This window comes from Coturnix japonica, chromosome 9 (genome assembly GCF_001577835.2).
Source record: "Coturnix japonica isolate 7356 chromosome 9, Coturnix japonica 2.1, whole genome shotgun sequence".
Taxonomy (NCBI): Eukaryota; Metazoa; Chordata; class Aves; order Galliformes; family Phasianidae; genus Coturnix; species Coturnix japonica.
This window is the reverse complement of record NC_029524.1, coordinates 11,447,371-11,471,073: the sequence shown is the minus strand read 5'-3', so window position 1 is coordinate 11,471,073 and position 23,703 is coordinate 11,447,371. Positions and strand designations below refer to the sequence as shown.

The following is a 23,703-nucleotide window of genomic DNA, read 5'->3' as shown; positions in this document are numbered from 1 at the left end:
TAGAAACAGAACGAGGGGCAGCTGGGGAAGGAGCAATTGAAGGAGGAGACCAGGTAATATTTGTCTTGGAGGACTTATTAGTTTTTTAGTCCTGATGAGCTGATGGCATTCAGCACTGCTGGGGTCAGTTTCTACGTTTTCCTTTAACTGATGGGAAGCTTTCTAGAACAATTACCCACCTTTGCTCCAGTTTTGTAAACAGTGACTGACAAAATAATGCAATGGATGCAACACTGTATACTTCAATCAGAATTAGATAAAGCCTTTAGTGAACAGAGGGATGCCAAATGGAGGTTATGGGTTTGTGACTAAAATGAATCACATATCATATCTTCAAATGGCTTCCCTGTGCTCAGCAAGGCCCCAGCAATGTCTTCACTGCAAAAATCTGAGAGGGAGAGACAAGGCCAAGTGAATCTGAAGGGAGCCTGATGTGTGTGTATGCACCCACATCTCTGCTTAGCAAATCAGGCTGTCTGTGAGTGAATGAGAGCGTGTTCGTCTACCACAGAAGGTCAGTAAGATAAAAATAACCCCCAAAAGCCTACATTCAGCTTGGAAGCACAGTGCTGAGCCAGGGACAAAGATAATAGGAAAAAAACAACACAATAGTTCCTCAGATCAGCCCTAAAATAATAGATTACAAATGGGAAATGAGGGAGGAGAAGGGATGAAAAGCTATTTTGTCACTGTTCTAAAAGCAGAAGAAATAAATTGGGCTCCATTAGACAAATGGTTCTCAAAAGCCAAAACGTGCTAAATATAAAGCTGAATTTCCCTAAATACAACACGTCAGCAAAAGCCCCTTGGCCAGCAGCTTCCTAATATCTGCTATTTTGTGCACCCTACCACCTCCATCCCCGTCCTCACCCCCATTTTTGAGCCTTTGCCCCTCAGTGGTTATCTTCCCTTCTTGAGAGTTTAATCAGGAGCTATTAGAGACAGCAACTCTCTCAGCTGCATAATGTTAAAAGTCCATTAGCTCACCCCAAGCAAGCTGGCAGGAGGGAGATGATGTACTTGCTGATGTTGAACAAGCTATTTACATGCTGAATATTTCTAATCACCGAGCAACGTCAGGAGAATCTGAACATCACTGTGCTCAGTTGCCCACTGACCTTTCCAGCACACTCACTGTAATATAAAACAAACTGGCAAGACGTATACCATGCTGAACCTGCAAAAAGGGACAGATGGATTCCTTTTTTTTATTTTAGTCAATTCTAGGTAACAATCATACAAATGTTAACCAAAAAAATGGGAGAAATAATCATTAGCAAAGCCTACCTTTACTCTTCCCTCTGCCATATTCACTTGCACTAAGCATGGCTGCCTGCATTATGCGTGAGTTAATAAAATACAACAGACTGCTTACCTTGAGTCTGATCATAATCAGTTTGATCCAGAAAAGAATACACATTTCTTTTCAAGCATATTTACAAGTCCCAGTGGACTTCACTAAGACTTGAACTCTGTTCCTTGCCCCTCCAGTCCCAACCACCACCTCCCGGTCACTTTTCATTACCCAACTGCAACCTGCATTCATCACTACAAAGCAAGCAGGTTGGTGAGACACCAAAATAAACCTGTACAGAAATGCCTTCAGAGGATAAAGCTACATAGAGCCACTATCAAAGCAACAGTCACAGCCCTGACAGCAGAGCAATGCAGTCATCAGGAGTCTCTGACTTCTGGTCTGTAAGGAGGCATTTTTCCCTTTATCCCTGTGTACTCCCCCACCAACTGGTGACTGTCAGCTCTGCAGGCTCAGCTACACCTGGGGCAGACCAGGTGTCACAGAAGTCACAACTGGAACCAGTCACATGAGCTGTTTCTCCCACCCTGCCAGCAGTTAGAAATGCCATTGCAATAGCAAAGGCAAAACCTTGTTCCAAGAGTAGAGCCACAGCCAGGATGCCCAATGGGGCTGGGTGCTCTAAAATGCTTGTACAAGGACTTCCAAGAATTCTCCAATACAAAAAGCACTGCAGTCCCCTTGAAACTTGCAGGAAGCAGTGAAGAATTATAGGTATTCATTATTTAAACCATCTGACACCTATATGCTTTGAAAGTCTGTCTCAACACGTACCAGAAGGCAAAATGGGATAGCAGGAGAGGGAGAAAACAGAGCTTTTGACAGACAAAGCACACACTAATTCTGGCTTGGCAACATGCTTCATCAAATTGAGCTAGCATGTGGAAAGGAGCAAATAAACTAAACTGAGATTCAAAACCAGCTGAAGATTAGGACCTAACCCTAACCCTCCCTGGAAAACACACAGCCAAGGATACAAGGCTCTTTTCTCTAACCTACCTGGGAAGCTGCTTTCCATTCTGGTAGAAGACACCTCCCAAACAAAGACACACACACAGCTTTTCCTCGTAACGCAGGAGGAACAAGATGGTTACTTTTCAAAATGTTTTTTAATTAAAACAAAACAACAACAACAAAAAAAAGGGAGCACACACCAGAGCTTGACATGGGCCAGCCAAACCGCTGGTCGTTGGGACATTGAACTGGCATGAGGAAGGCTGAGAGCTGCTTTTCTGCATAACTCAGGAGCACTGGAGCGGACAATTGGGGCTCCCAGGGGCTCTGCCTGTCAGGCTACTGCTGCTTTGTGCGGAGCAGATCTCTCACATGGCAGTGGGACATTTCATCGTGGAGCTCAGACTCTCTTCCCAGCAAACAGAAGTCCTGGAGACCGGAGAAAAGATGATTTCAATGAATCTGCATTTTCCAAGCACTCCTGGGGAGGATTCCCAGCTGGTCCTTTAGCCTTTGCTGGCAGATACATGGGTTTACGTAGAGACTCATCTTTGGCAACAGCCACACTGGTAGGAGCCAGTGACTTCTGCTTCCACTGAAGTCAATACATGTCCTTCTCCAGGCCGTAACTGCAGCTGCACCAGGGCTCACCATCACTCCCAACTGTGCTTTGAAGTTAAATCCTCATCTGCTTCATCTAGCCAACAACTTCAGAGATCTTTTTCAGGCTCGTATAAATATGTACCAGTAAATTCAGGTAAATTTGAACATCTTGGCCGCAGCAGTGAAAGAAAGTATGTCTAAGAGAGATGGAGGAGCCAGAATTTCATTTTAAGATATGACTTGAGCGCTAGATCGGCATCAAAACCTCCCTGCCATCTGACAAAACAATGCAGTTTCCAAAGCTGCTGGTGTGTTGCTCTACCAGCCTGGTTTCATTACCAGACAGGCTGGGAGAAAGAAGTGACACATTTTTCATACACGATTTGTACCTGTTAGAATTTACTGGATATGCTCCTCATTTGTCTGTCACGTATGTAAAAAATACTTCAACCTGCTCTAATGATCACATCTTAAAACATGCATCAAGTTTGGATCAGAACAGCTTCTCTGGGAAAAACAATAAGCCCAAATTGCTGATTTAAGGCCTAAATATCAGTCACTGGCCAGCCAGGCACAAAAAAGCCACTCTATCCTTAAACTTGGAATCATCATCCTTGATATTATTTTTATACTTAGAATTATTTTTGGCTCAGACTAACCCTTGTTACTGTTGCACTACAAATTTACATACAAACAATTTCTGCAAACAGGAGACCAAAGTAAGATCTCTTATGTCCCATGGTAAGTCAGAAAAGTCCGTGGGAGTCATGGGAATGGTAAATGCCATGAAGGACCAGGCCTAATACATGCATTAGAGAAGCAAGACAGCTCCTTTGCTTGAGATCTGGCCTATTCACTTTGCACATACCACTTCTTTAGCATTACATCCTTATCTAATGGCAGATCTGTCTCAACAACATGCAATACATATTAATGCAATATGCACTGCAACACATGATACACATCCAGAGAAATATGCCAATGCAAAAATCTGACTTCTCAAACATCGCAGGGCTAACAAGGAAGTCTTTTACAAAAGACAATCAAGAAATCACCTGAAACCATGAGACCCAAAGGGCCTTGAGCAATCTGCAATACTGGTACCTAATAACAGATGCTAATTCATGAAAGAAACACAAACAGTGGGACTGAGGTAATGGCAGAGATTTCATTAGTGCAATTAACATTTATAATGGTATGTTCTTTAATAGAATTTAAATAAGGCTTTGAATAATTACACACACTAAAACTAACATTCCATAACCTTATTCCGCATGGGAAAGCAGCAGAAACAACCCTCTGGACTACACAAAGTCCAATCATGAACAATTACATTCAAAAAGTAGATCAAAACAGAAACAACTCTTCCTCCCAAAAGCATCAATCTCTCTAAAGTCAGCGTTCTCCCCAGGTAGGAAAAGTGTGAAGAACAGATGAACTGGGCTTCAGCCCACTAGTTTTGGCCTCATCAGATTACCAGTAGTGCTTTCCAACCCGAAGTCTCTCTCATTTCTTTAGGGTGATGGAAGCTCATGGAGAAAAAAAAAACAAACAAGAAGCAAATTTCCTACACAGCGGAAAGTGAGTTCTCCCTTCCAGGGGCCCAACAGTGCACATAAATTATAGAAGCTTGAAAAAAGATTCTTTTGAACACTGGTATGTGTGTTTATGACGTATGTTCTCCTTTAGAAACTACTCACAAATGCAGATGGGTGCCTCAAAAAAAAAAAAAAAGAAAAAAAGAAAAAGAAAAAAAGCAGCATATGAAATTTGTAATATATTGTTCCAAAATCTGCACCGTCCTGCAGAACCAGGAATTATAATTTATTCAGATTGTTCTCAACAGATTTGATCTATGCTGGATATGTAAAAAAACAAAGAGTCTAAGTAATTGAGGGAAACCAACTGAAAAAAAACCTGCACGCTGTAAGTATTTCAAAGTAATGAAACAGAAGGAAAAAATCCCCAAAAACATCGACGAAAGCTCAGAAAAATTTATCATCGATTCTGAAGTGGGGCCTTGTGACATCATCTGGGTTAATGAAGACAGAGATGGACTTCCCTGGGTTCTCAGTCACTAGCTGTTGCAACTTTTTGGCTAGTCGGTCGTCAGGCTGGTTGGTGTCCCCTCCGTCTGACTGTGGGGAGGGGATGCTGGTGGTGCTGCCTCTCCGTTGGAGTTCTAGCGTTAGCCGGTTGGCTGCTTTGACATGTTCGATGGCAGTTCGGAGGTGTTCGGTGGGGTCCGAGCGGACTGAGGACAGCTTCCGTGCATGCAGCATGACGGTTTCTTCAGAGAGGTGCTCCAGCATGTTGCACTGGGGGATGAAGTAGTTAGGGCACATCTTGTTGACCAAGCAGTGCTGGAGATCATCAATGAGACCCAAGAGGAAGTGGGCGGCATAGTCCTCCTGGGCCAAGTAGTTGGCTGGTAGCCTGTCACAAGCCCACAGCATCATGCTCCGCAAGTGATATGGACTAATGGCTTTGGGGCGGGAGAGCAATTTGATGATGATAGCTTTGCAGGCTTGATAGGCTTGCATGAGGCTGCTGGAGATGCATTTTTTCAGCTGAACTTCACTTCTGGCAAATGACAGCCTCCATTCATTGTCCTTCTTCCCCTTGTAGGAACACGCAGGCACTAAGTAAAACCCACTTATTACTTCCTCCTCTGTGATCTTTCCATCCCAGAAGTGGTTCTCCATTAGCCAGCTCTGGGCCACAGCTGGCCAGCCTTTGAAGGACACCACAGGAACAATGTCATATAGCATTCGGCTGCTGCCCACTCCCAAGATGATGGATATGATCGTCCCATTCTTTTCAACCTTCTCCACCTTTGGCATCCCTCGCTGAGGCTTCTTCTGGATCTCAGAGAGAACGATGCTAATGGAATCATAGAACCAGTCTGCAACTTTCGTTGGAGAGAAGAAGTAATTGGTAGCTCCATTGATATGGTCCACAATAGTACAGCAGTCCTTCCATTTGCTGATAGTTCCCTCATCAAACAGCCGCAGACTCAGCCAGGAGTGACACAGTGCCGAGTGGCGCATGTCCAGCGTGACCGGTTGGTTGCGGTCATGCAGCTTCAGTGCAGGCACCAGCAAGGTGAAGTCCATGTCATAGTCTGTGCCTCGTGCATAAACATTCAGCTCATCAAGATCAATGTCCACCACGCCTTCCCGCACACCACCTGAAAGGAGCAGGTACTCGTTGGCTACAGGAAGCTTCTGGTCAAGTTTCTGAACCATGCCTGCAAAAGAGAAAAAGAGGAGTCCTTTGATGAGAAGGCAAACATATTTTGGATAAAGTATTAGAACAGAGCTATAACCCATCCCCTGCCCAGCAGGGAAAAACAGGCAGGGGTACCTATCACCGTTAGTGTAACATAAAATGCCCACCAGTTCCAGCACCAACCCACTTTCAGTCCCACCTGACTCAGGGCAGGACTTCCCTGCATTCCTGGGAATGACTGTGGTCTGTTCTAAACATCACACTGGTGGTGATGCAAAAAAATCAAGTGCCTCCAGCAAAACATAGCAAAGCTACTTTAAGGACTAAACTTAACTTCTCAAGTATTCCCTAAGCCAGTTTTTTAGCATATGTTCCTAATTCCCATGGTAGACAAGTGCTTCAAAAAGAAAAGAGAAATTCATGGAATTAATCGACTCACTGTTCCTATTATCTCTGTAGTATAAGAAAATATCTGGATGGGCATCAGGGGGCTGGTCTGCTTGTGAGTGGATGGGTAGCTACAAGCATTAGTTCAAGCAGGTCAGACTTTACAATTCAGTGATCAGCAAGGCAATGTGAACAGAGGCTGTATGTCCTCCTCTTATAGGGGAATGGAGATTTGTTAAACTATGAGGAAAGGACAGAAGCCAGCTCTGAAATTAGTTCTTCAAGCTGTGGTGACAGTATAATTCCATAATACATCTCATCAGCTCCCTAGAGTACAGACATTACCACGTCATTCAATGTTCAAATTATACTTAAAATTGACCTTATGCTATAAGGAGATCAAGTTTAAATAGACGTAAGTGGGAATAACTAGCCAGAAGCATAGTGAAGCAAGCTGCTCGCCCAACTGTCAGCCCAGGAGGCAGACACAGCCTTAGTGAAATGTGCCCATCCTTGGGAAAGCCAAAGAGACCACAAAGAAAGGTCTGTGTGCGCAGGGGAATGCATCTTGTGGTAATATTTGAGACTACTGTGAAATCCTCCATGTGAAGACATTGTAAAATATACTCCACCTGTCCTGTTGCTCTCCAGAGCACCGACACACTGCCTTTAAATCCTGACCTTGACCCAGTGCAAGTACTTCACTGCTTTAGGCAATAGTCAATCCTTGTAGTCTTAATCTAACAGCATAGGAGGAACATAGAAACAGTTAAGCAATGGATACAGGAAGTGATCTCATACATCACCAAAATCTCTCTTCCTGGATGGCTGCAGAGTTTAAATCCAAATCCCTGAGCAATGCCTGTCACAGCATTTCAAGGTCTGTCTCAGGAACATCTGCAACTCTGACAGAGAGCTAGAGAAGGAATTTTTGCTAATAGACCACAGTATTGCTGATCCATTTTAGGCTGTGGAGCAAGGGGTTGAGATGAGTTCCCCTTGAGGAAAATATATTTAGAATATGCATAGGATGTTCTATAAATAGTTGGGACAGCCAAATTCAGGATTCAGCAAGGCTTTTGGGGTTTGCAGTATATTCAGCCTGACTCCATTACTTACAAATCTACTTGATATGTGAAAGGATTTCAAAGATTCCCATTAGCCAGCACTGTATGGCATACACTGATGTGCCACAAAGCTTTCATCTCAAGTTCCTACAACCCAAATGTAAGCTGAGAGAATCAAATGTACACACTGAAGAAACAGGTATGTGTTTATAATGCAAACACAGAAAATATGTAGAAAAATGAAGACTGATAGCTCACCAAAGTCCTTAAGATAAGAGCACCAACAGGCCCTTTGGGTTTTCATCTCCCTATCTCAATGCCAGGAGAAGCCAGAAGAGGTTATGGATAATCTTGTGAATTTTGTAGGTGCCCAACAAAGCTGTCTCTAAAGACTGAACCCATTATTTGTAGGATCAAACAATTTCTTTTTTGTTTTAGTAGAAATACCCACCCACTTTTGTGGCTTCAAGGTGGGTTCACAGACATTAAAGACGACTCTTGCTGCTACCAGGCAAAACACACAATTTGCAGCCATACCTTGTGTGATGTTCTTTTGAGAAAGTTGCTCGGTAAAGCTGGCACTTTGCTAAGTAAGAAATCTGTGTTCATTTGCTTAGCTGGGTGATTAATTTAAGACCTTCCCAAGATACAAAACTTGCCATTGTAATGAATAACTGAGTAACTATTTGTACAACCATAAGGAAGGCAGGAAATGTGAAAATAAGGAGGAGTAACTGTAGTCCAAGCCTGCTGGTTAGTTTATTAATCAGCCAATTCAGAGTAATGCAGATAAGCAGATGAGTTCCCTTCATCCTTCCTTCAGTAGCAGGAAAGTAGGATTTACTTTTATTCCAAGCATTGTGATACAAGGAGAAAAAGACAGAAAAGAGAGTTTTATGTAACACCCAGATTTGGGATGCATCTTTGAATGATCAATGGGACTCTGATGCATATGTCACAGAGTCAGTCATGGAAAAAAAGCCACACAAAGATGTGCTCCATGCACTGCAGAATTTCAGACGAACTGATTTTATAGCCATTGCAATGCATTCTGCAATCTACTGCTATTTCATGCCCAGCTTTGTGTAAATAAGGAGGAAATTACAGAACTGTCTTCCGAGAAACTTGCCCCAAGAAAAAAAAAAAAAAAGGCAAAAACTTATTTCTAACATATTCATTTCCTTCTTTGGGTTCCTTCTTGATAGCTTCCTTCCTGATGACTTACATATATATATGCACTCATTGCCGGTTCAAACAGTATACAGCCTACATCTTCTTCCTTGCCCTCCACATCGCCTGCTCTTCCTGCATAGCCTGAAATGCTCCCCATAGGCTGCAGAGACTATAAGTTAGACAGTATCCCCTGCTACACATGCACAGAGACAAAGTGGTGTGGGTTTGGATCAGGGCCAGGGTGCAGTGTGTGAAGGACTGAAAGAACTGAGATACTTGGATGCTTTACATACTTATCTCAGAATCATACAATAGCTTGGTTTGGAAAGGGACCTTACAGATCACGTAGTTCCAGCTTCATCATGTGCACATGGACAGAATGCAGGAAAGGAAGAACTGGACAAAACTGATTGCTCCCAGCCTACAGAAGTTGAGATTTTCTCTACAAATCAAACACCTGAGCTGATTTTATCATTGATACCTTCTTCCCCCTGCTCATTTTGCAGGTAACTTGATCTCCACAAAGCAAAGTGGTTGAATACTCATTTCCTCAATCAATAGCAATGATGTGCTCTGGCACTAGTCATTGGTTGACCTCACATTTGAGCCTACCCTCTCCAAGCCATTAGCCTGTGCTCTAGCAGAAGCCTCGTGCTACTTGCAGCCAGCGTTGCACAAATCTGCCTATTGTCTTAAGCAGCTTGTTTGGTAACCAGACTGAAAGAAAAAGGAAGCAAGCATCAGACAGCACCTGGGAAGAAACAGCTATATTCTCCTCATTAAAGAAATCAGCCTAAGTCCCCACTGACATCAAAAGGGCTGTATGTTTAAAATCCTCAGTAGACTGGCCCCAATGAACTCTCACACAGGAAAGCTCTCCAGAGGGGTTCCAGGGAGCACTCAGTCTCTGAGGACCCAGAAATGCTGGAAATTGCTTTTGATCCAATAAATCTTATTTGCCCTCATTTGATTAGCACTTCAAGTCAGAGGAAGCATAGGTCTCCTGTAGGGCAGCTTGCTCTGTGGAACTACATGCCCCGACTCCAGAGTGTTTTCGATATGCAGAAATACGTTGCCTTGTGAGGAAGCAGGTGGGCAGGGAGCTCAGGAAGGTGGAGGTGGTGCTCATTCCTCCCACTGAGGTGTCCATAAAACACTATGCTGGGTGCCTGCTCCCTTGGCTTATGGGGTTTGTCCTTTGATAACGATCTCTTTTACAGAGAGGACTAGATATCACCCACATACACCACTTTGCCTCCCTTCTTTCTCCTGGCTAATCTGTATAAAAGACTCAACAGAATCAGGCCTCATCCCTCCCTGTTCTATGCTGCTGCATGGTTAACACTGGGCATGCCTCTTATTTTTCTGTATAAAATCATGACCTTCCTTAGACCCAAAAGCTAAAGAAGTTTGACCTCCTGGATGCTGAGAAAGTTCTTGGGAATGCTCAGACAGCACTAAATGCACACCAGACATTATTAGAAGAGAACAAATCCGTAAATTTGAGATGAATCTCAGGATTGCTTCACTTCAGCCAGGCAGTTCTTACCCTTAGCTGCTGAAAGAATTACTAAGGCACCCCAGGCTGGCTGAAAACTAAAAGCTTTTGTCGTTTTTGGTAAATACACTAGATAGGCACTCTGCAGTTTCTTGACAATTCTGCTGCAAACAGCAGATCCTGCAGAAAAGGAATGTTGTTCAAAGAAAAGCTCCCTGCAGAGGTCCCCCAGCTACGCCTGAGTGACGTGTGTTGAATTTTAGGGGCTTCTTTAAGACAGGGATGGGAGGCCGGCTGGGTTGCACTGATTCTTCTTGCTAATTGCAAATCTATTTATGAGCAGCACAAGTTTTTGTTACATAGAACTGAAAGAGTCAGCCCTTTAGGAGTGCCTTGAGTTACAAAGCACATTTTGAGAGGACTGTTGACGGAAGCAGGCAGAGGGTGGGAGGGGTGTGGGGAGACTGAGCTGTGTGATGCCAGTTTAGTCAAACACGGGGGGTAAGCAATGGAAGCTGCTCTCTGCAGACTGATACACCAGTGTCCTACTGATTCTGCTCCTTTTAGAAATCTTGTGATATGGTGACAGAACACACTGCAGGGGCCCAGCACCCCCTTGTAAAAGAAATCAGCTTCTTTTTCTCCAGAGTGTCCTTTAAAAGCAATCTTAAAAATAGCGTCCTAGTTTTGTTTTTTTTTTTTCCAGCTCCCACGTGCTGTTGTGGAAGCCAACCAGCCAGCTGAAATCCTGTATGCCATTGCAGATAAGTACAAAATGCTCTGCCACAAACACCCAAAACCTACCCTTGCACTAAAACCAGAAGCTAGAGGGGGAAACAAAGGAGGACTCCAAGAAACCGCAAAGCCCCTAAAAGAGCTCTGGGCACAGTGCAGCTTCTTCTTCCATGTGCAGATAGAAAGCGGATTCTTCAGAAGCCACATCTGAGGAAGCTGGTGGAGAAGACATGAACCAAATCCACTGTCCAGCCCCTGGACTCCATGCATCCATCCCTGGCCTGCCTCCTTTTACAAAACTTTTAACCAAAACTGGGAAATGACAAGACAGACAAGCCAAATGCATTTGAGCAGCAGGTAAGGATCTCTTAACAGCACAGCCAATCCAGGAAGCCTAGAAAAGATGGAGGAAAAGTGGGAAGCTGATGATAACCAAAGCAAATTCTTCAGACACCACCTCCTGTCAGGGCTGTTTCAGCCAGGTGTCACAGACCAGCTCAGTGGAGTGGGATCCCATTCACCAATTCACATTTTTTATTCTCTTATGAAGTCCATCATTTTAATTTTAATCCACAAATAACCTAATATATCTGTAGCAGTAAAAAAAAAAAAAATGCTACAAAGCTTTGTTCACAACTCTGATAAAGAAGTTAGACTCACGAGTCAAGTATATGGAGGATGCTGACCTTTCACGTGAAATCAATAGCCAGAGATCTCACCTATATTTTACAATATCTCACATACATTTCACAAATGCTACTGTGAAAATACTTTGTAAAATTCCCCCATGGATGCACCACGGGGGTCGTTACCCTTTGCATGAAAGAACTTCCCAGCCAGCACAACAGGAACAGATACTGCCTGCATCCCTCCCATCCTGCTACACAGAAAGCAACAACTAATACTGTCCTTGCAGGCCTCCCACTGGCAGCTGGCCTCCCGGCCCACGATTAACGGACAAACAAAGGAGATTATAGACCTCTTAAATTTGCTAACATAGTCAATAGAATTAATCGCACAAGGCTGAAGCAGAAACACACGGGTGCAAGCTAGCTCTTTAACGAGGATGCTTGTCCCTAGAGTCAGACAAAGCTGCCGCACAGCTGATGCCTATAGGACATCTGAGCACAATCCTACTTATTTGTTTCTGGCTGCATTCAGGGAAGGGTCTGGCAGAAGGAACGTCATCTCCCTGCAGCCCCTGTGAAGCAGTACGGAGGAAGGACCTGCCTCCCTCGCAGACCCGAGGCTGCAGAAAGCTCTCATACCCAAAAGCACACTGCTCTGCATTCCCTGGCTCACAGAACAACCCACCAGGAGGCGTGCTGCCACCAGGCAGAACAAAAACTCCTAGGTTTGCTTCTGTACCAGGGGTAGATCTCTGAATGTGCCCTGGGGCACTATGCTAAGCTCTGACATCAGCCGAACTTTCCCCACAGGCATAGCCCAGAAAGCGGCCAAAGCATGTTGATCCCCAAAGGGGCAACGTTTGCTTGTGCTCAGGCATTCCCTGCCTACAGATGAGGCACCATGAGGAGGACCCTGCAATGCACCATTGGTAAATCACCGTTTCCCCTACTTACATTATACTGGATGCTCTGAAAGTAAGCAAACAAACAAACAACTATCCAACAGAGCTTTGCATTAAAGGAAAAAGTGCTGTTTTGTCCCTTCCCAGAAACACAGCTCTGAAATCCTGATGCCAATAAACATCTTCATCCTTTCCCAAGCCTGCTCTGCATCTAGCTCTTGAGATAGTAACACTGAGGTTCAAACCTCATTTCAAACTTCACTACTAGATCACCAGCCACCTTAGCAAGAAGGCAGAAAACATTCCCCGTTGATACCGACACATTCACTCTTCCATGTACGAAATCCCCGTAACATGGAAAAAATCCGGCAATTCTGGTGTGTGCAGTCATCGCTGCGGTCAGCAGATGGCACAAACGCACCAGCGAAGCGGGCTGCGGGATCGGACTAAAGAGAAAAAGGACCGCCGAATAACAAAAGGCGGCGGAGTTTTCATTCTGCAGTTGGCACAAGCGATGAAGCCACGTTCAATCAGACAGACATCTCCCCCTGCCACCTGCCGGGGTTTATAGCGAAGAGAAAGGCAGCTCTGACACTATTGTTCCTACATGGGAGAGAGGATGAGACCTATAGCATCGGGCTATCTCCTACCATACCACATTTAATGCATGATTTTCATCCAGTGTGTGTTAGAAGTCTCCTGGTAGTATTCAGCGCACAGAGTGCGAGCAAGATGCACGTTTAAGTGCAGATAAGCCAGAAGACAGACAGCAAACCTGCCTACAAATCCTATTTAATGCCAGATTTCCAGCCTGTGATGACTGAAGGGAAAGGCCAGCATTTTTCCCAAGCCATCTGTACAGGGCTCCTTTTGTGTCATTTCTCTTTGAGCATTTAGGCCACTCTGCACAGCAGCAGAACAGCACAGCCAATGTGCATCACATCTTCAAAGCTGAACAATTGCTGTTTATAGAACCAGCATTACAAATCTCTCGCTAATGCATTTTAATAAGTTACAGAAAGAGCATTGCTCCAAATGAATCATCACAGGTAAATTTAGTTCTGAATTCAGGTTTTCTAAAAGCAAGCAAACACAGCAAGCACACAGCTGTGCTCGTGCCTAGGAGTGGTTCACCTGCAGGTACTTCACTTTCAGCAAGAAAGCCCCGGTATTCGTCAGAAACATCTCTAGAAGATAAAACTAACACTTAACTAATCACTTCCCCTTATTTATTTTCATCCTCAGAGCAGAGTGAATATGTCAAGAATAATTTAGGAGCATTCAAAATTAAATCAGTGAGGGTCACATAAGAATGCATATATATCCATCCATGCTATCCACCTGAGGAGCAGCATTGAGGTTTTGGAGCTGTTTTGGGGCAACAAATGAGAGTCTACTTGGAGATGGTGAAAAGCAGCATTAAGGAAAAAAAAATCTGTCCTTGTAAAGCACTCTCTTCATGTTTTAGTCCAGACAATAAAAAATTTCTTAACTACATAAATTTGGAGCTAAACAGCAGAGGCACTTAGAAGCCAGAACTAGCTCCCTACTGAAAGGCATTTTATTACTATTTTGTCAGTGCGACTCCATGGAGGCTTAAGATACAGACCCTCTGCTTGGAGCAATGCTTTGCAGAACTGACAAGGAGGTTGCAGCAAGACTTTGCCTGCAGTACTGAGCCCCATCAGATGGTCCGTGTGTCAGCTGAACTATGGGTAAGTGAAGAAACACATCCTGAATAGTGGGTGCACTTACTGCAGCCTTGCATGCGTCTGCTGTACCAGACAGAGGGTGGTGATGCATTGGAACAGGTTGCCTGAGGAGGTTGTGGATGTCCTGTCCCCAGATGCATTCAAGGCCAGGCTGGATGTGGCTCTGAGCATCTCTGCAAGGAGGATGGGTGGAGAGTATAGTCTACAGCTTTGTGGAGGTCAGGCAGCAGGGACATAAAGGTCTCTGAGGGCATGCCTACATGTACCAAGTAGCAGAGGAACCAGAAGATGCAATTGAAGTGACCAGAGCAAACAGTGCCTTTGTATGGCCCTCCAGATCTGTAGATTCCCTGAGGAACAATTGTTGAACACTGAGTTTAAAGCAAAATTGCAGCAGTTTAGAAGCATATTTCAGCTCACAGGCCTAAAACCAGAGCTTGCATAACTAAAGAAGCAAATATGGAAACAAGTGAAGCAAAGATTGCTTAAGGCAAGCAGGAAATACAGGAATCAGGCTTCAGGGGAGCCTGCACTGCAAAAAAAGCAATCACTTGATTGAATGAAGGACAAATGCTGGGGGATGGCTGACTCTTGCCTGCTTGAGATGCTCAGCATATAAACAGCCCTGGTTTAGAGAGCCCCAAACCACAGCTGCATTTCCCACATCAGCAGCATAAGGGACAGCATCCATTCCCACTACCCCTTCTGCCCAGCTGAGCTGAGCTGCCTCCACGTCCATCACCCTGTGCTCCCTACAAGCCAAAGCATTCTTCCAGCACGCAGCCAGTTAGATCAGATCTGCATTTAAAGCCTGCAGCAGGAGCTCAAGTACAGATTTGGCCCATGGAAGCACACACAAAAAACCCACTGAGTTCCTTGCTGCCTTTGCCTCCAGGCTACAAGTTGCCAGTCTGCATTTCTAGACCTCTTTCATCCATTCAGAGAACAAAAAGGGGATTCTCACAACACCCTATGCTGACTCCAGAAGCCAAAGTTTTAATGAGATCATAACATTTAACATTGCTCTTGATTAAAAACACAAACAAAAATGCACTTATGAGCTGGCAGAATTGCAAGGCACCCAACTGGTATTTTGCCCTCTTCACCTGAGCATACCCCAGCTGCATCAGCTTAGGTGTGAATCCCCTCAGCTGCTGAGGACAGTTAGTGTGTGATGCTGTGGCAGCAGCATAACGTGCCAGCAGCCCTCAGGATAACGGGAAAGACATTTTCACCTCCTCCCTTGCTGCAGATGTGTGGGGAAGCAGACCATTCCACACAACATCCTGCAGTCCTTTGTGGCCAAGGTCACACGCACACATCATCCATCCAGGCATGGGCTGGGGCAGAAAGCCACATACCACATGCTCCACGCATGCTCTTCTCCTGTTTTATCATCATTTAAAAGCTTGTAAGATGAAGAGGGAAGAGAAAGAATCGATAGATGGAGGAGTTGCAATCTCTAGTGAGTATCTGAAGAGCCTGGCTTTCAGCTATTTTCAGCAAATTAGCGTGCTGCTCTTACACACCTACTGCTTCTCTCCATGAGGTGAAAGCAGGACCACCGCCAGCTCCATGACTCACACAAACACAGGGAAGCAAACATTAAACAAACTGCCTGCTTGCTCTTTCCTGGGGCTTATTCACACCCTTCTCAGCTATTTGATCTGCCTGCTCGAGCACATCCCAAGTTCGTTCACACAGAAATGCTGGCACAGTTTTAGACGCATCTCAAACTTCCCAGTGAACAGAGAGAAGAAAAAGGAGATATCTCTGAATGTTTGTGTTGATAGCTATCAGCAGTCCCTGGCAGTTGGGCAGTAATCATGGTTATACTTTGCTTCAAACCATTTTTGGCTGTGACACAGAAGATCCATTCTCATCCATCACCTCCACGTACCAAGCTAATAGACACCTACAAACCTGTGCCTCCCAAAGCTCCCAAACAGAGCCGCAGATACATCCTTGCATTGTGCTCATGTCCTGGCACTAAGTAAAGATGTATTGGAGGTGCTTCACAAGTTTTCAGGCCCCAGCATTTGCCCAGTTTTCAGTTGTTACCAGCCTTCTGCCTCTGCCTTTTTGCTGAAGAGCCCAGTTTCTGGAATCATAAGACTGGGTAAAAGTCTCTGCTTAAATTTATGGTTAAAAAAAAAGAGCAATTTCTATCCATCACAGCTGCAAGTAACCAAAAATACCCTGAAGGCGACAAGGCTCAGAAAGATTTAGAAAGCTGAAGAAAAGAGAACAGAAATAAAAATACACCAGGAGATTTTATTTTTAGAAGCCAACTCATAGCTTCTGAGCAGTTCAGGTTTAGCAAACCAGCTCATTGCTCTTCCCTGTTAGGGCTCCCCTGCATGACTGGCACCAGCTCTCTACAAATGTACTTGGTAAAACTATAGTGAAGTAAAACTAAATGGGTATAGAGGTGGCACTGCTAGAATAGGGGCAGAGGGATCCTACCTGCTATTGACTTGGACCGGGATGTCCTAGGAAAACATGCCAAAACCAGTTCAGTCTGCAGCCCTAGGGATGGCAAGAGCAGAGCATGTACCCTTCAGGACAGCAAGCTCCCTGCTTTGAAGGAGAGAGATGAAGGGCAGCTTTTCCCAAGACCTAATGGTCATTGTGTTGCTGTAACCTTCTTGGTGTTCCTTTCACAGCAGCGATTCTGCTGAGTTTTCTAATATCTCTTCATCTTCCACCCAGACAAACTCTTCACAGACTCAGTGCAAAGAGCCAAGCATGCTGACACTGGTGCAGCTAGGAATGCCAGAGAGATGGAGGCTCCCACCCAGCTGCCCTGCTTGTCTCACTGCAGTACAGGGAAAGAAGCATTCAGACTAGGCAGAGTGCCACAGTTTGGTGCAAAGGGGCACAAAAGTAGAAACTGAGCATAGCAATTGCAGTACACTCCCTTCCCTTCCAGCTACCTTATAGGTCTTACTAATGCACTCCATGCTGGGCAAGGCTCTGCCAAGAGCTCTGCACACCTCTGGGCTCCCCCAGCTGAATGCCCCAGAACATCCCCTGGAGGCACTAGCCAAAGGAAGAAAGACTGATCCATTACCCTTTACTCAGTGTTAAAGGCTGGCAAACTCCTGCTGACATCCACTGTACTGCAGCAGAAAATCTCAGTAATGCCATGCTGTAATACCAACAGCTGCAGCCTTCGTGCTGTTGGAGGATTATCCTACTCTGACCTCCTCCAGCTCCCTGCTTTGCTCTGCCCACCCCACTTCCCAGGCTGCTGCAAGGCCAGGCTTACAGACTCTCCTTCCCACTGCTCCATCTGATCACATCCTGGCCTCTTTCAGCACACAGATGATGCAGGAGTGGTACAGTCACACAGCCAAGCACACAGTCTCTGCTCTTCCATCCTTCAGCTACCTTTACAAAAGGCTCACCCAAAGGTCTCAGGGGCAATGTTTGAATGCCATGCTCTCTGTGATATGAGTTTTCCTCCTCACCCACCTAAGGGCACATAGGGACCAAATGACTCCCCTACTTTGCTATTTCTAGATGTGGGCAAACCCTGCCTTTGCTGTTGAAGATGTCTGAAATAGCAGACAGGCCAACTCTCAACACTTGGGTTACTTCCGGGCTCTCCATTTAGCTTCCATTCAGTGATAACAGATCCCTGCCAAGAAACTTTGTTATTAAGAGGACATGTTTCAAACAACAGTTTGGTAGAAACGATGTTATTATCCAGGACAGTGCACCTCCAAGGTAAAGTACACAGGTCAACTGCTTGCTAGCTCAGAGTCAGTTAAAATACAGGCTGAGAGATAGAAGAGGAAGCCAAGAAGTAGTTGGCAACCTACCCAAGACCTGGAGTTGGCAGTTTCCACACACAGGATGCTTTGGAGGCAACTACAGAGGTCAAACAGGACTGTGCCCCTCTTAATGCCCAGAGCTCTCCTAGCTCTCCCACACTGATTTTATACTGCAAACTGAATCTAAAGCACAAAGAAACAGATCCCAGCCTCTAGCTGACAGACTGTCACCTCTGGTAGGAGCCTAGGACCCTGAGTACTTCAGGTAGCAATATTTAACTCAGAAATAGATCAGAGCACAAGCGCCTATCTGGAGAGAGCGTTGAACAGACAGGTGGCTGGGACTGGTGCTCAGCAGAAGGTTGGCAAGCACTCCTAATGAAAGATGTAGCCAAAGGGTATGCAAAGAGTATGCAACTCTCTAGCTTTTGCTGCTTATTTCCTCCCCACCCAAGCAGAGGATAGATCTTCAGGGCAATAAAAGCTGCTTTTTCATCTGCCTCTGCTTGCAGCAAAACCAACTTCTACTTCCTCTGTTTCCACCCTCACAGGCTGGGCTAGTTAGGAGGGTGCAATGAAGTCCACTTTTGCCACTTCCAGTCCTCACACTACAAATGAAGCTCCGTCATAGCAGCACTGGTAGCTACCAGAAGATTCACAACCAGTGAAAAAAAGCAGCCAGAAACAATAAGTATGTGTGGGTAATCAGGGAGAATCAACCAAACATAACACCCTTCCAAAAGCAGCTAGAAATGAAGCAGTCACAGGAAAGCAGGATAGCTGCAGAACTACCAGGAGGCAGCTGATTTATTTCAAATTGCCTGAATTGACAGCTCCTGACAGCACCAAGCTAAGCTTTTATCTCTTGAGAGGAGTTTCAAAGGTAGGAGACATTTCCTGGCAAGGAAAAAGCTGAGCTGGGAATTTAGGTTGTAAGGCACACAACAGAGTGGAGCCATTTTGAAGTCCACACATGCTTACTACAACACACAGCTTTATTTAGTGCAGCTTCTTCCATTCAAAACACGTAAAAATAGCAACTGGTGAGACATGAAAATCAGAGACAGTGAACCTGTGCCAGAGACATTTAAAAAGGGAATGATAATCTGATGTTACGGTTTCAAGTAGTGATTTAAGGCTCTGCAATTAATTATTTGCTCTGTGCTAGCCCTGAATGAGGAGGGAGGCACCAAGGTTCATAGCTCCAATTTTGTGATAAAACAAAATTCAACAGATGGTAATGAAAAAAAAACCTCAAAGAACTTAAATTGCAACATTGAGTGTTCCATCCTCCTACCAATTTTTGGTCATTCTCCCACCATCACACAGATAGCAACACCTCACACAGTTTGTGTGATTGCTGCAATTCAGCACCAGTTCTCAGCACAGCAAAGTCTTCTCTGAAGAATATTCTACTAATGAAGAAGTGTTAGCAAGTAGGTTAGTAAATACTTTTTTTAAAACAGGATACATTAATTGAAATCTAAGGGTTGAATCCAGACTACAGCTCAAATCAAAGAATACAATAAACGCCTTTTTGATGTTTGTTTTTTTTTTCCTCCCAAAATATTAGTTGCTACACCTTCATACTTTCTTCCCAGTGAGTTGAATTCAGGATCTCTGCCAAACCCTGTAATCTCTACCAGTCATCACACTAATGAACCACTTCATCTCCACTGCACTATGGGGAAAACACGGTGACACATTAACGGGTTCACAGCCCACCCCCAAAAGCTATTTTCTCCACCGGTGAGTCACCAGAAGCCCCAAAAGATTTAGTGCTGAGAAGAGGGAGAAAGAGACCTTAGTGTGAAGAAAGGAACTGCCAAAATGTGACCCCGAAATGTGAAATGTTGTGTCTCAGAAATAATTTGGAAACAAGAGGTAACATTTGAGCTTGTCTATGCTATGCAGCTCTCTGGATTTGGGGTTTCTTTGATACTTATTCAGAAAACAGAAATCAGGATTTAAACATTCTGAAATTTGACTTCCTTCTCAGTTGAAATAGAGGCCATAAAACCTCTGAAGCCATTCACACAAGGAAGAATCTAAAAACCAACAGATATATTCCAGATAGCCATGAACACCAAATAAAAATAAGCAAAATGTTTCCATAAGAGGATGGAGCAGCAGATTCCAGAAAAGAAATATCAGATCTTATTTTTCCTTTTCAATGGGAAACTGAGGCAAAGCAGTCTTGTGAGTTACTCTGTTCAGATGGAAAGTGGTCTAATGTTTTTGCAACAGCTGTGCATACCTGGTGTTTCAAACAGCCCCATTCACAGCCTTCCAGAACAGGATGCTCTACTGACAGAAAGATCAATCGGTCAGTCACAAGCAATACTGGTAAGATTTCCCCTTCTGTAAAGCAGTGAGGGATATCTGCCTAGCTTTCTCACTTTTACACACAGGAGAGGTGATGCTCACTTAGATGGACAGCATTGGGATCCTGTCCAGCAATACCAGAAGCCTACAGCCAGGCTTGGCTGCCCCAACAGACTCGGGATAAAGGCAAACAAGCTGGATCCCAGCCTGTAGCACTTGGCCAAAGCTGTTTGCCAGGGGGAAATCCCAAGCAAGGATGGCCTGAAGCCAAGGATGTGGGGAGAGAGAATTAAAGAAGTCTGTCTGGAGTTGACCAAAATGCCTTCTCTTCCCAATAGCTACGCAGTATCCTCAGGGCTGACATGAGGTAGCTACAGATCTTTCTGTTAAAGAAGTATCAGGGACAAGAAATAAACCTCCTCTGGAGAAATACAGGAGAGCGGAGCAGAAATAAGTTTGTGAGGGCATCTTACTCTCAGCATAAGCCGCTCCTTTCTCTAATAGCCATACAAAGCATCATCTCCATATGAACAAATGGAAGGCCAGTGTCTTGCACACCTAGGCAACATGCAATGTGAGCAGACAGCACCAGCATGGGACTTAAGCAAGATGTGATGCCATGGCAGACATCAGGCATCTGGTTCAGAACCACAAAGCAGGAAATGGAAGAAGGAATATGAGTCATTTCTAATCCTGGAAGAGCAACAAAACAAGAGCTTAGAATCTATAGCTCACACCAAGGTTTGGCCCTCTCTGCTGAAAAAAAGGGAGAAAAAAAGAGCCCTGCAGATAATTATTCAGAAAAAAAACGATACAGGGAGACCAACCAAAACCAATTAGCAGACAGTAGCCAGAAGGCTGAATTATCCCAGCCATTGCTGGCGTCCTGAATTTCAGCTGCAGATGAAGGCTGCAAACTTTTGACAGTATCGGAAAATCAGCTTCAGGGCCTCCAGCAAGCCAATCCCAAACCACACGGTTAAGCTTACTTAAACAGAACACAGCACAGCTAGCCTCTTCTCTCATCAGTCTTAACTGGGGATTTCCAGTTTGTTTGTTTTTTATTAATTGTGGTTTCCTAAAAAATTCTAGGGGAGGCAATAACTTTGTTAATGAACTCATAGCCTCCAAGAAACTTGTTTCTCCTTGCCACAAGCCCTGGAGGAGTTGAATATTCTTTTTAAGAACAAGTTAATTATGTCGGGCTGAACAAGCAAAATGATAGTCAGCAAACAATCAGTTTGATCTCAAGGCTTGAAGATCCAGAGGGGTGGAGGAAGAGATGAAGAGGATGTGGCATTTGCATCCCCAGCACTCAACAGATCACTTTCATGAGATACCTCTGTCCCTTCTTTACATGGCTGATTATCCACGCTCGTGTGTGTGCTGGCAGATATCATCCCCTTCCTCATGATGAGAGGCAAGAGGAATCCCAAAATAGCTATACTGACATTCAAGAAATTTCTCCCAGAGTCAGGTACAACTCAGTGTGAGCAAGGACACCAAACATAGCCCGTAGCAAGCCCATAGCTCTCCTTCCCTGAATCAATGTATTAATTTTTTTTCCTGTGATTATGAAGAGGGGGAAGGGGATGGGGAGACAGAGACAAGGCCCTTGTGTGCAATGAAACTGAATGCATAGCAGAAGCCATCATTAATGATGCATTATGGAGAAACAAAGGGAGCCTAGTTGATTGACAGTTCCTAACAAGTTGTGTATAATAAACACTTCTCTCCAGACAGAACGTTCCTGATTATGGGATATGTTCCCCTCATGTTACTGACGCATCCGTTGTAAGAGATGCAACCCACTTCAAAGGGGAGAGAAACCCGAAACAAAAGGAAGACTGACTGTGAGACGCTTGACTGAAGGAGGCACGAGACCACCTTGTTGATGTCTGCACAGAGCCAACATGCAGCTGAGAAGTTGCACAGGCCTGAAACACTGCAAGGCAAGTATGAAGATCAAGGCGAAGTATCACGTTCAATACCAAAATAAATCCTCCAAATACCACTACAGTTGCTTTGGATTTGGTTTTCTCAGAGCAGGGTTATATTCTAGGACTGAATCCAACATGCAGTGAGATAGAAGGACTGAAGCTCAAGAGATGCAAAGGGAGCACTTCTAACTCTGAGAAGTTCCTGCTCAAAAGAGCACCTGAGCAAATACCCCTTATCCAGGGCGTCTGCAGTCCAGATGTTCAGCCCCGTAGTGTGTGACGAGGAAGTCTGCTGGCAGGCATTAAGAACAGAGTGTAAACTCTGAGTTTCCTCGAGAGCAATTAAAATGCAAAGGCAGGAAATTTGCAGCTCTGGAATTAATGCCAGCAAGAAGTCAGAATGGAGGGTGACATCACCACAGTTAATTACCACTAGGGAGAAGGGCAGGACTAATCATTATCATGACCCTGTGGTCCATTTCTCTCTTACTCCAATCACATTCCCGGCCTCTCTTACTGGGAAGAGCACTTCTCATGCTCAGAGGCATGTTTGAAATAGCTTTGCTTATGCCAAGCATGTGTGAAGCCAGACCCACACGTTCTTCACAAGGATGACAAAAGAGGAGAGCAGTCAGAAGAGGGGTCTGGGGATGTGTGGCTGCCCATGAGTGCTGCAGCAAGCCACTCTCCCCTTCAGGCTCCTGCTGTAAGAAGATCCTGCAAGGCAGCAGCCAGGCCTGACCCTTGTCCCCAAATCCCTTTTTCCACACCCAACCCACAGCTGGCATTATTCCAGCAGCCAGTAATAAACAGACATCTGGCACAATGCAAGTGAAGCTCTTCTGTACCCCTTGTGCCAACAAAACTCTCCCCAAGCTGTCGATATTTCCACTGCTGCTATTTCCACTTCCACACACAGGATGGATCAGAGGTCTCTGCAGCTCACTGCCATTGCTGGACAGATGGACCAAATAGACCAACAACAACAACAACAACAACAAGAAAAGCAAGAACTGCATAAGCAAGGCTCCCATCTGCTACAAAGGCTTAGGAACACACTACTGTCACTCCTCTTCCCAGTGCTAGAAGCATGCTGAAATAAGCCCAAGAAAGAAGCCCTGTTTTCATCATGGGAAGAAGTCCAAGCTAATTCCCCTTCTGAACATTTCTCACCAGACTGCACAACATTACCAAGATTTTAGGGTACATATTTTCCAACCAAGGGCTTCAGCTGTCCTATTAAGCCACTGCAGCTGATCCTTGTGATCTGTTCTGCTCTCAGACTCGGTGCCATTTTCCTATCACACTGCCATGCAAAAAGGATGCAAGATGTATGTCAACTGGTCTGCAGAAATGCAATACTGCAGCAGAAGAATTCCTCCGAAAGAGGAACCAAAACAAAGGGGCCAGCATACTGTACCTCGCGCCTTCTGCCACCCTGGAGGGACATGCA

At 44.8% G+C, this 23,703-nt stretch overlaps 1 protein-coding gene across 1 annotated transcript in view; it reads right to left on the bottom strand.

Annotated features, from left to right (window-relative positions):
- Positions 1–2,405: 2,405 nt before the first annotated feature.
- Positions 2,406–23,703, bottom strand: part of MB21D2 (Mab-21 domain containing 2) — a 46,903-nt gene continuing 25,605 nt past the window's right edge. The window contains exon 2 of the mRNA XM_015871883.2: positions 2,406–6,122. Within this exon, the coding sequence (XP_015727369.1) occupies positions 4,858–6,122 (1,265 nt within the window). The 3' untranslated portion in view covers positions 2,406–4,857. The remainder of the gene's footprint in view (positions 6,123–23,703) is intronic.